At 37.0% G+C, this 14,959-nt stretch overlaps 1 protein-coding gene across 1 annotated transcript; it reads right to left on the bottom strand.

Annotated features, from left to right (window-relative positions):
• Positions 1 to 220: 220 nt before the first annotated feature.
• Positions 221 to 3,543, bottom strand: LOC117343956 (slit homolog 2 protein-like). The gene is made up of 2 exons (XM_033906526.1): positions 3,418 to 3,543; positions 221 to 2,434 (listed from the first exon to the last, which is right to left on the bottom strand). Exon 2 carries the CDS (start codon positions 2,414 to 2,416, stop codon positions 1,343 to 1,345), a length of 1,074 nt encoding a protein of 357 aa, XP_033762417.1. The 5' UTR covers positions 2,417 to 2,434; positions 3,418 to 3,543; the 3' UTR covers positions 221 to 1,342.
• Positions 3,544 to 14,959: the final 11,416 nt, after the last annotated feature.

Genomic DNA, 14,959 nt, shown 5'->3' with positions numbered 1-14,959 from the left:
TGGTGATTCCCCGGTATTCCGGTTTCCTCCCATAATAAGACCCCTCGTACGAATAAGTGATTAATATCAGTTGAAATTTTGCAGTTACTGTACAACAAATAAAGTTTATGTTTTAAAATAAAATGATAATAAAAAAAAAAAAAAATCCACATAATATCTTAAACCTCTGACGATTTAAGATGAATTAAGCTGAACAAAAAAGTGAATTTAGTCAACCACATTAGAAAACAAATTCTTTCATAGCTGCGTTTTTTATTCCATGTAAAATATCCACCAGTATATAGGACGAAAATGTCCTAAATGGTTCATACAATGTAAGTGTGACGGACGGATGGACAGGAGTACTCACTCAACATCCTTGTGGGGTACATACACCGATTCATTGGGTAAAAAAATAAAATCTCACACTTCGCATGTGCTTTTTAGCGATGGAATGAACAGAATTAAAACATATTTGAAATTCGGATTCAACAGACAAACAATATACCCCGCAAGTGGACCTTGACCGTCCGTCCGCGCGCTTTGAAGTGCAGGATTAAACATTACAATAACACTTAAACAATACATGAATCATACATAGAAAAAAATAGTGACGTAGACACTGCGTCATAAACACATTGACATTTTATGAACATAAATTTCAGTACTTGGTTATTTCCAAGCTGGGTCACAAGCATTAAATAAAAATAGAATAACATACATATTTTACTATGGTCGATAAGAACATATACCTCTGGGTATGTCTTTGGTATAAAAGGCAGAATTGCACATTTAACTACATGTATCAACTGAATTTGTCCACGACTATATCTCAGATAACGAAATAAAATCTATCTTTTTCGAACATCCCAAAGCAATTTCGTGGATCAAAGCTTTCCCTAAACACAAGGAATATTCAGTACTAGTCGTTGCCTGTGCATACATGCATGTTTTCAATGACGTTTTGATTTAGTTGCTTGCAAGGATTTTATTTGATTGCATGGAATGGATTGCTTTTGTGGGAAAGCGCGTCCTTGGAGCTATGTATCATCTATATTAAACATGTCAACGACCTCACTGCTGTAACATGTCGCGATGGCCTTCATAGGGACGTATATCATATCGTAATGTGTTCGAAGCATCATAAATGTTAAAATGATCTATCTATATCAACAATCATGGGGAATAATCTTCTGTTTTTCTATCAATGCTAGCAATTATTTGGTACTAAAAGACAGAATTATTAAGTATTCATTCATCTTAACAAACAGATAAAGACATGGTCCAAGTGAATAATGATTTTCAGAAATTGTTAGTTTATGAAGTACTTCACCAGTGTGTGATATTGACTTCCTATGTCACCTCAATAGGAAAAGATAGAAAGCAAAGTAAATGTAATTGAAAACATATACAAATTGCTCTGGAAATTTGGGGCAATATTGTTGCCATTTTTATCTTCAGCTACTCTAGGATCCTCGACCTCCTCGAGTGGGATCAGAGGGGATCCGAATGCGTGGCAATTGTGATGTACAGGCATCTGACGCGTCACTGGACACCACAAGTGTGTCGTTCTGTTGGCCCCTGCAGCACGACAAAATGGCGTCTCGGAAAGTTCAGTGAAAAAAATCCCAGCTACTTCCGGTGGCCCTGAACATATATTTTGGTCCATATCGGCTACTGGTGCTGGATGCAAGACAAGAAGGCTCATGTTACATGCACATAGCTTGATGACGTTGTGCCGGAAATATATAGAGACGCTGGTCTCCTGAGTGGTGTCGGGGAAGATATCAGCCACACCACAATGGCTTGGGAAAATGTTCCCGCTCATGTTCAATGTGACGTTCGCTAAATTGTTCAATGGTGATTGACCGACATAACCGAATTTATTGAAATCGATCTGGAAATTCTTTATGCCACTAACGTCATCTACAGCTTCCCGCTCAAGTTTGTTGACAGTGAGATTGGTGAAACGAAAAGTCATTACGTCACGCAGTTTGGTGAAGGCTCGTGTAGCTATGGTACCTACCACCGAATCCTCGAACACTAGATCTTGTACATTTTCAATGACGGCAAAAGCATTCTGAACAATGCTTGTTATATTATTTCTCGAAAACGTGACGGAAGTGAAATTTGAAATTCCTGCAAAAGCACAAGTCTGAATGTAGATTATCTCAGAGGAATATATCTCCAGAACCTGAAGTCGACGCATTTTGGCCAGAGCGTTTCTCTGAATATAGGATATTTTTGAATCTCTGATACGTAGGACTTCCGTGTCTGGGTCTAAGTTCGCGGGGAATGTTTCTCGCTCCAGACCTCGACACTCTATTGTCGTTCCAGCACAAGCACACCCGATAATGCACGTGTCCTGCCATGCGTTACCATGGTAACTCGATAACAAACAGCAAAATAATACTAGCCAGCCTCGATATGACATCATGCCACTTGGAAAATTTGTCTGAAATAAGCAAAAAGTCAGTGTAAGAAAACTCACGAATGTCGTTGAGGATAAGCAAGCGTGTACACGTGTATATAGGCGGATTTTTCACATTCTTTCCTATATGAAATGAACATCAATTATCTTTTTAAAAGAAAGTAGATTAATAGGAATTAAGATTTTCCCTATTCCGGCACACTTGTGAACCTTTATGTGAACAATATTATAAACGCTATATACAAGGTAAATATAAAAGTCGTTATTAACGTGATAAATGTTTTATCTCTCTACAGACTGAGCTACATTCAGTCTAGGGCGTTTTATGGTATTGAGTTACATTTTAATCTCACTGACCGGCATCGTACTAGTAATTAGTACGATTATCAATTAGTATGTAAGGCATTTCAACAAGTCACAAGCCGAAGGCACGAAAGCATCCCCCCCCCCCCCCCCCCCCCCCCCCCCCAACCCCAACCCCCCAAAGACACATGCACACACACACACACACATACAGATCTAGAAATGCGTACTCCTCAACACTGATATGGCGTAAGGGGGGGGGGGGGGGGGGGGGGAGAGGTGTTGTTTTAGTGCCTTCGACTTAAATTGTTGACTTGTTGAATTGTGAAACAATTGCCGCGTTTGGGATATGTATTTCTGTTTGCTATTTTTCATGTTGATATATATATATAACCAAACAATGTTGCAGATGACAGCATGCCAGTAGAGTATATAAAAAGACAGTAACTGACAATCCAAGGCGTTATAAAATGCATATGTATATAAATCGTCTGTTCCCTGTTGTGTATGAACTCGTATGCTGGTTGTGCTGTGAATATCTTAACACTGTATAATTCAATTTTTGATAGTATTCGATTAAGTTAAAATTATTGTTGAAAACTATAGTATGATGTGGTCAATCTATTTAAACCTTCACCAGGAAAAATTATGAGATTTATTGTCCTAGTCGTCTGTCTCTCAAAACAAAATAATGGTATACATACCTTAATATTAGCTTTTCGTGGTGAGACTTCCTGGTACGAGCTTGAATTGTGATGATGGTAGTTCGGACATTGCACTATATCGTGTAGTACGCATATGGTATAGTATTGTGTCTAGATCCCGAAAGCTCCTTCAACTTCATTGAATGTGAACTGTTCAAACAAATATTTTGAGAAATATATTAACAGATTTTTTACATAATATATGTTATTCATTATTCATCTTATAAGTGACACATGTTACATGATTGAGGAAAAAACTATTTGATTTCTTTTTAAAAAGGGTATATCAATGTAATTATACAGTTGGAAAGCTGGCGGGGCTCATAACAACGACTGGATTCAAACAGGAAGTATAGGCGTTACTCACTTCCGCTTTGTATTCCGCATTGTGTATTAAATGAAGATAAGTACCACACAAGTGCCGCTAATTTTACTACAAACTGGCATGCATGTTTTGTCCCCTCGGCATATATTCCATTTCATTATAATAAGTTTTACGTCCGTTATTAGGACCGTCAAACCTTTCAGCAGATGAGGTCTTTCCGGAAGACATATTGCGACGATCAAGTGTTTTTTTCTGCATATGTAACGTACTGACGAATAGGCGGATCCAGAGAGAAGGGGCCATTTTTTTGCAAGAATTAAAACTAAGAATTTCACCAGAACACCCGATACACATATAAAAGTTCATTCAAGAAAAAAAAAACCCAACCCAACCCAACCCAAAATCCTGGATCCGCTTATGCTGGTGAAATTGCACACTTACAATGTAATTTGGTAGGTAAGTATTTGTATCCAATGCAAGTGTGCTGACGACAGCGGACCATCGACTAGGTATATATAGCACATGTGTATAGGTCTATCTCTCCTACAGTCCACTGCGGTATTGACAATTCCCTTCCGGATCTCTTATGGTATCTGAAAGGACGAAACAGCTAATTTAATGAGGTTATATGCAGGACTAACTGTTCTAGCTATTTCCCAGTAGAACAGTCTCGGCTATGCAATACTATAAACTGTCAAATTACTGTCTATCAACACTCCAATAATCAGAAGCCTCTACAACCAAATATTTCAAGATGGTCGACAACATCATCATGACAAATAGAAATAATAATGAAAAAATCATACCTTCAATTCAACACCAGAACTTACTGACAATAACCACACTCGTATTAAACCATGATAATACCCTCAAGAAGGATCGAGGCACTCCAGATAAAAAAGGTATAAATGTAAAACTCCCTTCATCAATATCATCGTGATGGCGGCAAACAACTTCAGAATGAATGCAGCACCGTATGTTATGTCAGTGTAAAACAGAAATTATCTCTGCAACAGCTGACCACCAAATAATGGACAGTCATAATAATACTTTCTTCACAGAAACAGCCAAAGATTTAAAGGGAAACGCCCCAGAAACAAAAATAAAATCTTTAAATTGACTCCAAAACACCTTGGCCGGGAAACGGCACTACGTTTAATATCAGTATGTATCATACACAATGCTCCCTGCTGATAAATAAAAGGGGTACTCCTCAATTTCAAGATGCAATCTCCCCTGATATCAAAGATGCATTAAAACGGAACCCAGAGATGTCAACCCTGTCAGGTACTTTGCTGCACTCATTGACCTCGCCTCGTTTAACAAACCTGATGCCCACATAAGTATGTATGGGATACCATCGACTCAGGAGTTTAAAGTCACAGGAGTGGATCAATCCAAAAAGTAAATAGTATGGGTCTGACTTAAGTACACCTGGCTATTGCAGAGACTGAATCCCCTGAATGTAGCGACAATAGGGAAAATACAGATGTATGCCCACACTGCAAACGTATGGTAGAATCTGGCCTCGAATGCGATGTATGCTCCCAATGTTACCACTTTGAATATGTGAACACATGGGTGACAACTTCGAACACTTCTACGAACAGAATTACACCCCTTATAATTGCCTATCCTGCAGACATTTGACAGCCAGATCAAAACTCATTCAGATATCTGATATGAATAGCAGCATACTATCACTATTAGAACCAGTGAGAGAGGCAGAGACAATGTATCTCATGACACGATGGACCCAAATAATGATGTCAAGATTAGTGTAATTCCCTCTGAAGAATCACAAACGGATATTTCCCAGAAGAATACAGCAAAAAACAAATAAGACTCTCTCCAGTTACAAACTGCAACACTAAGGTCATACCTAGCATAATAGAAACAAAAACTGCTAAAGGAAAACCGAAACATAAGCAAAATCAAGAGTCAACTCAAGATGCGATACAACTGCAACTTCTCCTTGCTACACCCTACCACAGTCACATCGAAGAGAATCTAGGATATTTCAACATCTTACCAATACTCTATCAAATGCAGTATCTAATAACATTCCAAACTACAAACCAACTATACAGCTCAAGAAAAAGAAAAGACCACAATGGAATATTAGCAAACACGCATTGTGGAAGTTAAAAGTAGCTGACAGGCCATGTCACTCCGCCAGCATCATATGTTTTGACATGAAGAACAAGAGACACAATCTGTGAGACTGCAACGACAACAACCAGCAAGAAAAGAGGGACGAGTGGACCAACCACATTATAACATCATATGGGGATCAGACACTGTTTCACGAACTAGTAAATTCACAAAAGGAAAACATTAGTCACAGGTCCGCAATCATTAGTACTTGATAGTCTAACCTACACTACTACCGAAGAAGGCCTTAGCTGCTGGAATACACACTTCTCTCGACTGGCTACTCCTTCGGAGAATGAAATATTCCACAAAGACCACAGGTCTCTGATATGACCAATCTTATATCCATACTCAGCGAGGAAAACAAACTGTACAATAAGCCTGGCCTCAGAACATGAAATAAAGCGTGCAATTTCTAAACTAAACGACAACAAAGTTGCAGACTGCATGGGAATGACCATTGAGCATTTCAAGACATCTGGAGATACCATGATTCCAAACCCGAAAACCTCATAAACAGTATGTTAGAGAAAAGGAAAGTTCCATCTGTGCTAAAAATTTGGTTACTTTTGCCAATATACTAGAAGGAAGACCAGAAAAACCCGTCTACCTACCGTGAGATAGCTGTCACAACTGTTATTATGAAGATCCTAGATCATAAACTCAACTCCCGACACAATTATCATCCTAAACCCAAATCAATGAAAATTCCAAACTAGCTTCACGGCAGAAACCTCATCTATTAACGCTGTCCTTATTGTTTCAAAATGCATCCTTATTGTTACAAAATGCATCAAAGAAGCAAAAATACACAGAAAACCACCTCTACTGGCCACACTTGATGCACAGAAGGGGTTTGACGTAGTGGACCACAACATTCTCCTTAAAAAGCTTTATGAAGATGGGATTACTGGCGCTGACTGGATGATTCAAAACCTATATACATATGTTACATTGTCAGTAAAATGGAAGGGACATACCTCTGAGGTCTTTAAATTACAAAGGGAGTGCGACAAGGAGGAGTGCTCTCCACAACCCATTACAAGCGCTTAAACAACGCACTGCTAAATGACCTCGAGATAAAATGCCAATGAACCCATATATGAACCATCAAAATCCCTCATACAACGTGTACGGATCAAACTGCCCTACTAGCACATACAGCTATGAAAATGAAACATCTACTGATCGGGTGGAGAATTACTCAGCACAAGAAAGACACTTACCAAATCCATAAAATGTCAAGTGAAGCTATAAAATGCCAAACCAATAGAATATTTCTCCATCTACGATGAACCAATAGAGATATAAGATCACCTCTCCCGTCTAGGAATCGACAGAAACAGCAAAAATACCATAGACTCTGAGAAAATTATACAAACAGGAAGAAAAACAGCGTATTCACTCATGTGATCTGGTTTCCATGGAAAGTTGAATCTTCCCAAAAAGTCAAAGCTCATTTATATAAAATTTACACTGTGCTCAGACTCGCATACGGACTGGAAATTCTCAGTTAAACAAAAATGCAAGTAAAAGACTTGGAAACATTTCAGACAAAATTACTACGTCAGGTTCAACACCTTCAGATAGAACAGCAACATTCATACTCAGGTACTCCTTAGAGTTCCGCTTCTGTCCTGTATCATGGACAGAAATATACTAAACCTATGCTTGACTGTACACACCCAGTGATTAGCAATATCTACGTATTCAAAAAAAGATGAGATTGACCTAATCGAGCTTCACAGCAGAGAATACCTGCAAGAGAAATCTATCTGAAACGAGTGAAAGTGTACTAGATAAAGAGAGGGAGGGCAGACCCAACAACCCCTGACATCTAGTCACAATGGTTTCCCTACTTATAAACTATAACATGAAGACTTACGAAAACATTCGTACAACTAACTACGAGGGAATCTGCCAAAGAGCCAACTTACTAATGGTGATCGCACTAAGAAGCGAGGAAGGCCACAAGTGTTAACATCTCCAGAAACGAAGGAGTTAAGCGTGAGTTAGATTATGAAAAAAATAAAGGGAAGATTTCAGTCGGAGACAGCATAGACAGGTGAAATTATATATGTAAAAAAATGGCAATAGAATCGGAACACATGCGGAAAAGGCACAGTTTTTGACGGAGAAGCAATTGTGTAACGTTCACACGTACCCCGTAGTGTAACGTTCGGTCTGTTGTTACCTTTACTTATTGAAGTTTTTTTGTGATATGTATTAATTGCAAATTGACTATTCATCGTTCTCCAGCTTAAACAATCAAGCGAAATGAGACTAAAGGGTAACACTAAGAAAGCTTTTCAGTTCGTGGGTGGCAGCTTGCAGAGGATCGTGATTTTTCGCGAGGGATGATATTGAAAAGTTTATTTTCTTTTTATATCCTTTTTGCTTTAAAACCTCGACATTTTAAATTTGTAGTTATGATAGGTAACCGGAAGTATTTGCCCCGGCTGAAGTCCACCATATTTGTTTTCTTCTGTATGTAAATCGCTCCTAGAATGCACTGCCATCAAGGTCACAAGTGTGCCCAGGAGAGTTAAATGTTTGTCTCTCTCCCTTATATCTTCAAAACACCGTACGATCAATACAGTAAACTCTTGTACTGGAATTTGTTCAGTACACTGTTTCATAAGTAATAGAGTAACTTTCAAACATTCAGAGTTATTGCTTGTCTAGATTTCAATTGCTTGCGAGATATTTTAAACATAATTGGGCAATACCAAGGGGAAATAATTCAAAAAATTTTAGAAACATTTATGAAATCGTATTTTTCATACATTCTTATTCTGAAAACAAAATTTTGGTTAACACTCAGATTTTTTTCCCTCTCAGCTGTCAAGTTTATGGAAATCTTGTATCGACCTTATCAAAATGATATACATGTAATTGTATATTAAGACTTGTATCAAAATGTAAAAAACCTTTCTACACTGAAATGGACATCGTGATGTTGATGCGATTTTGTATTCAGTTAGAGCTTTCAATTTGGCATCGCGAAGATAAAAACTAAAAACAAAAAACACTAGCTATTCAGGGAGTAGAAATTCCCTATTGTCAACATTTGGTAAGTTTTGGCAATATTGAGATGTGTCTGTTAACATGATAAGGTGATATTTAATTAAAGAAATGCGTTTTGGGAAAATTCTATTTTGCGTATATGAAATAATGCTTTAAAGGAGTGTGTTTTTTCCTCCTTGTTTTTCACAAATATTTATTAAGAAATATGAGGGAAGCAAATTTTCACATTTTTCATTTCGATACTTGGTCAGGTGGTCATGAGGATGCCGACGTAGTTGTATGGGCAGGAAACCGACCGGAGAAGTAAAGGGAAAATAGGAATCAAATCAAAAGAAATGAAATTTGATCACGGTTGCAAAGCTTGAGTTTTGAATGTTAAAATTTCGAACTCTGTACTCATTCAACTCGAGTGCAAAGATATTTTTAAAACATTATGGAAATGACAATGGCCTAAAGCTCCTTTCTCGAGATATAAAAAAATCTAAATAATAGCACATCATTGACAGGGGAAATTATATACTTTTTTAAAAGGAGTCAGCTTGCCATTCCCATTTCAACTGTCCCTTTCCTTTATTTTTCTTTTGATCTTTTGATGGCACATGCCCGTGTACATGTAGATATCCCCTAAGTACACGTCCACCTAAAACCCTATTCTTTTTCGGGATAATACATGTAACTACATTAACCATAAAACCAAAAGGTCGCAAAGCAGTTTATTTCTTAACAGTTTTCTTATTCATCTTGAAATTAAGATGGTTGCCTACACCTGCGCATTAAAATATATAGTTACCGTACGCGTTATTTAATAGAACTCACAAGAGTTATCGATCTTGTATGCCAATTTTTTCTATCAAGCTCGCGATAATTTGCGAGGTTTTGCCGATCAGGTGGTACATACGACATGTTTATCAACTATGTTTACTGGTTGGTGTTTTATAGCTGAAAGGGTACATTTTATAAAAAAAACAGCAACTTGTTTTCTGTTAACAAACACTGTGTATCATCTCCAATGCATCGCCACCGGATATTGCATTAGCTGAAGCGATACAGTTGAAGCGGACGTCTTTGTTGATGATAAAATTTCATAGATTTCCCCTATACAATATTGTTCTTGCAAGTTAATACTATTTGTGTATATATAAGAGTTCCACCTTTACTATGTATTAACGATAGAGCCTTAATTACGATTCAAATGTGGTAATCATGTTGTGTCATACAATCTGTGTCAAAATTAATTAGTTTGTGCTTTTAATTGACGGAAGGCATTGCATATAACAATAACATTATCAGACGCAAGTTTGAAGCCTTTGATAAAGTACTTTATAACAGCACTTGGTCCAGGTTTATCTACTGATCTTGGCTGCAAAGTAGGCGTAACTTTCTTCATTCAACATAGGGGCTCAGTTTCGGGATTTTGAATAGCACATGACATCAGTAAATAACCACAGCACTATGAATTAAGTATTCATATGTATTCTGAAACCTTATAAAAACCATGGATACCGATGTACCGGTAACCCCGATTTTGTTTAAAGTTCAAAAATGTTTGCATTATACACATATTTATGAAAAGGAAGTTTGATGAAAAGGTTGGTGAATATGAGGAAATCCCTATATACAATTAAACAATACAACATTCAATGGCCTAGAAAATAAATTAACATAACAACACACTTTATACATATTTATATATAATATACATTACATATATTCTCTATACTATATATTAATTGTAAAATCAATAGAATACTTTAGAGTATACCTAACAGATCTATACCCAAATTAATTAATATAAACCATATCTAAACATGATACACAATACTGATACATGGCTATATAGACATTCAGTGTATCAGTGTGTATGTAAAACATTCAATAAAGTATGGACATATATATGTACATTTTATATGGTAAGGTAAAGGATGCATGTGTAGGAGGCGGTGGCCGAGTGGTTAAGGTGTCCCGACACTTTATCACTAGCCCTCCACCACTGGGTTGCGAGTTCGAAACCTACGTGGGGCAGTTGCCAGGTACTGACCGTAGGCCGGTGGTTTTTCTCCGGGTACCTCGGCTTTCCTCCGCCTCCAAAACCTGGCACGTCCTTAAATGACCCTGGCTGTTAATAGGACGTTACACAAAAACAAACCAAGTGTAGGACTGGATCACACTAGGGCAGGGGAGATAATCCATTTGCGGGGTGTTACGGGCCTTCACCCGAATACTTCCATGCATTTTAATCAGTAGTATGGTTCATACTAGTATTACATTTTATACAATTTTTCTATGTGTACATCACTTAAACAAACTTCTACATCATATAATGCAAAGGTATATAATGAACTTTTTATCATAACCATTGTATACATTATATAATATAGTTTACACATTTTTTATACATCAATGATTAATTTTACTTTTCCCCCACTAATTTTGTATGTTATATATCCTCAAATCATTCTATGTAATATCTCAAAATCTGGGAGCGATCGTAAATATACAATAAACAGTTTATCATTGATATTAACCATACGGCACCAGAGTTGGTCTCTAAACGCTGACGTATAATTTCACTGTAGAGCTACATGTGTCATTGATATAAAACCCACATTTATCACATTTTGCGAGGACGTTAAACCCCTAAAACAAACAAACAAAACATTAACAAAAAATATAACGCCAATGTAAAGTACATGTATATTGTCTGTGCTTAAAATATAATTGTATATGTTTACATACTACGTATTTGATACACGAGTGAAGCAGGAATGTTTTACTCGATTTAAAAAAAAAAATCATTATATCAAAGTATACATAACGCCATTCCCATTAATATATTAATACTAGGTTACAGCCCGACATCTGGTTATCGAGGACCGGTGCCTATAACCAGCTGCTATGAAAACATTAATGCCGATCGGCAGATGGATGTTAGAGATTAAAGGAGTGGAGATAAATCATATTTCTCGGTATATTGTCAAGCCAGAGAATTAAAATTATTGGTGAAATCTATTTCTTTTTATATGATGCCATAAGAGTTTGATAGATTAAAACATCACGTGAAATAGCAATTCAACCAATATTTTATTTGAAGGGCTTTTTTGAAGGGCTATGTTCGAAAAAAAAAACCCAACATATTAAAAAAAGAAAACAAATAAAAATGAAAACAAAAACAAAAAAATAAAGAATCAGCATTCTACGTTATAGGTGTTTAACTCATCAGTATCATGCACTAAATAACATTGATAATATGAAAAAAATATGCAAGAGACAATATTCGCGGTGAGAAATTCTGTTGGCATTAGCCGCGTTAAATGCTATTGGTGTCGTCACACCACCACCCTCTCTCCAGTTGCAACTAATTTGTAGATATTAAATTTCGTACACCACGCCCCTGTAGACATTCTGTAGTGTCTTCAGGCATTATAATCCATGACCACAAATATGTCAAATAAATCATCCCCCGCGAGTTTTACAACTATACAGTATATTTTCTATATTGCAAGTTTTCTGATTCACGATCTACGGGGACACACACCTCCACATGACTAAATTGATTGGTTTGTTAATATACATTTATAATTATCACATACTTTGTACAGACATTCCAACACAAGTTATCGATCTTCATCAATACCAATTGGGTAATCTGTAATGTGGCCGAGTAAATTTCTCAATCCGGACGTTCACCGATGACGTCATCACCATGTCATCTGCCATCACCTATAAGTATGAATGAAATGTAAGAGTCATTTCCGAATGTTCAAATATTAATACATTGATAAATGGGTCGGGCATAAACGATTTCCTTTTGATGCTAGATCTTTCGTGATGAAACGTGTAACTTCCAAATCACAATTTCCTGTTGGTGGAGTGTCCTGAAAGTTTAATCAATACTTCAATTAAAAAAATAAATAACATAAAATAACAACATTTTTTATGATTATACATAAAACTGGTAGACTGATAGATTCGTTATGTGTAAGCAATATCCCCAGAGCTAAGAGTCAACCGCGGTAGCATAGTTTAAAATGAATAGTTGACTTACGTTGCTTCGAGTTTACTGTACTATCGTGGATAAAACAAAACATAATATACATTAAATATAACTATGATATACATGCTTATATATATATCGAATTAAATTGAACTTGTCGGATGTACTGAGTTTTAAACCAACGTCTACGGAAGCCTTGAGAGGACCTTTTTGAATGTCAAAAGTCAAAAGTTGAAATTCAAAATGTCCCCCACGGCTTCCGTAAACATCAATATATTGCTGAAGTATTTATCATCTTAACAAAACAACGATTAGAAACTCTATAACCCGTAAATATCGATACTCAGACCAAATTTCACTGAAATAATTCAATTAATTCTTAATATTTACATTTTCACTTCGCTCCGCCTCAATGAACCTATAGTAAACTCAGATTACTTCATTTCCCGTTGAAGATTTTAGGCAATCGGGAACCGTCGGCACTTTCCGTAAATGAATTCGTTTACGGAAAGTGCCGACGGTTCCCGATTGAGATTTTGGGTAGCGTGCTTCTGTTCTGAGTAACATATGACATGTCTAAATAATCGTAAGACTAAAGATCCAACATTCATTCAAATTATAAAACCTTATAAAATCGATCCTTTCAAGGCTTCAGAGAGTATATAAACACTGTTTTTAATGTTTTGATATTTCACTGAACTGTCGTCACGTTAACCTTGTGCTCATTTTTTAACCGAGTCCCTGTGTCTCGAGTGACCAAAGCACACACATACCTATCTGTCAACACTGCACTTTAAATTCGTATTCATATAAATACAATACAATACCCATATATATATATGGGTATTGCTACATTTTTATTATACAATATCATGAATATTTGTTATAAATGAATATTTTTCCTTGAAAATATCGTATTTATGTGTATCAATATCGTAATAATCAAAACGTATATGGGACTATATTTTGTGTTGCCTTGGCGACGAGAATAGCTGACTGGCTGTTGTTCCACTACTGTGCACACATGTACGATAAGTATATAACAATGTTACAAAGTGACGCACTTACGTCACACCGTTGTGACCGAATTTTGCAATCTGGCGGCGGGTTTTTAAGTTAGTTAACGTAAATATAAGGATTGATTGTCAATTTTGTTGCTTGCATGGACTGATGAAGGGAAGTGAACCTCGTGCAAATGGTACATGAACTGCTTCGCAGTTCACTTCATTTGCACGAGGTTCACTTCCCTTCATCAGTCCATGCAAGCAACAAAATTGATAATCAATCCTTAATTATGCATCATGTCTATTCAAGGACGTTGCTTTCGTCACGTCATTTTTACAGCTTTTTCAGCTTAGCAAATTACACGCAGAAGTGAGACCTATGGTTCGCCATGATACATACTGACAATTGATCATAATACTTCTAGGCTTGTAAAAATGTCGCTGGGAATGTTATTTAGCACCCTTGTCATTTCCCATTCAAACGAACATTTTCTGTGATTTCGTACTTCTAGATCTGGGCAGTGGTGGTAGGGACATTTTACAGTTGTTCTGACCTCCTAGGTCTCGTCAGTGATGTAAGGGACATTATACATTTGTTCTGTCCTCAGGCCTAGGTCTGGTCAGTGGTGTTAGGGACATTATACAGTTGTTCTGTCCTCCTAGGTCTCGTCAGTGATGTTAGGGACAATATACTGTTGTTGTGTCCTCCTAGGTCTCGTCAGTGATGTTAGGGACATTAAACAGTTGTTCTGTCCTCCTAGGTCTCGTCTGTGGTGTTAGCTGTTCTGTCCTCCTAGGTCTCGTCAGTGACGTTAAGGACAGCATACAGCTGTGTGATGTCCTTAACATCACTGACGAGTCCTAGAAAGACAAAACAAGTGTGTGATTTTCCTAACATCACAAACGAGTCATACATGGACGAAATAGCTGAATGATGTCCCTGGCATCACTGGTAAACAATAGAAGGACGAAACAGCTTTTGTATGCTGACACTAAAATCACTGACGAGTCCCAGAAGGACGGGCCAACTGTATAATG

Source organism: Pecten maximus, chromosome 15 (genome assembly GCF_902652985.1).
Source record: "Pecten maximus chromosome 15, xPecMax1.1, whole genome shotgun sequence".
Taxonomy (NCBI): domain Eukaryota; kingdom Metazoa; phylum Mollusca; class Bivalvia; order Pectinida; family Pectinidae; genus Pecten; species Pecten maximus.
Note: the sequence above shows the minus strand (reverse complement) of the source record. Positions and strands in the feature narration are given on the sequence as shown.

Coding starts and splice junctions, on each gene's coding strand:
- LOC117343956 (XM_033906526.1), bottom strand. CDS start 2,416: ATGATGTCATATCGAGGCTGGCTAGTATTATTTTGCTGTTTGTTATCG.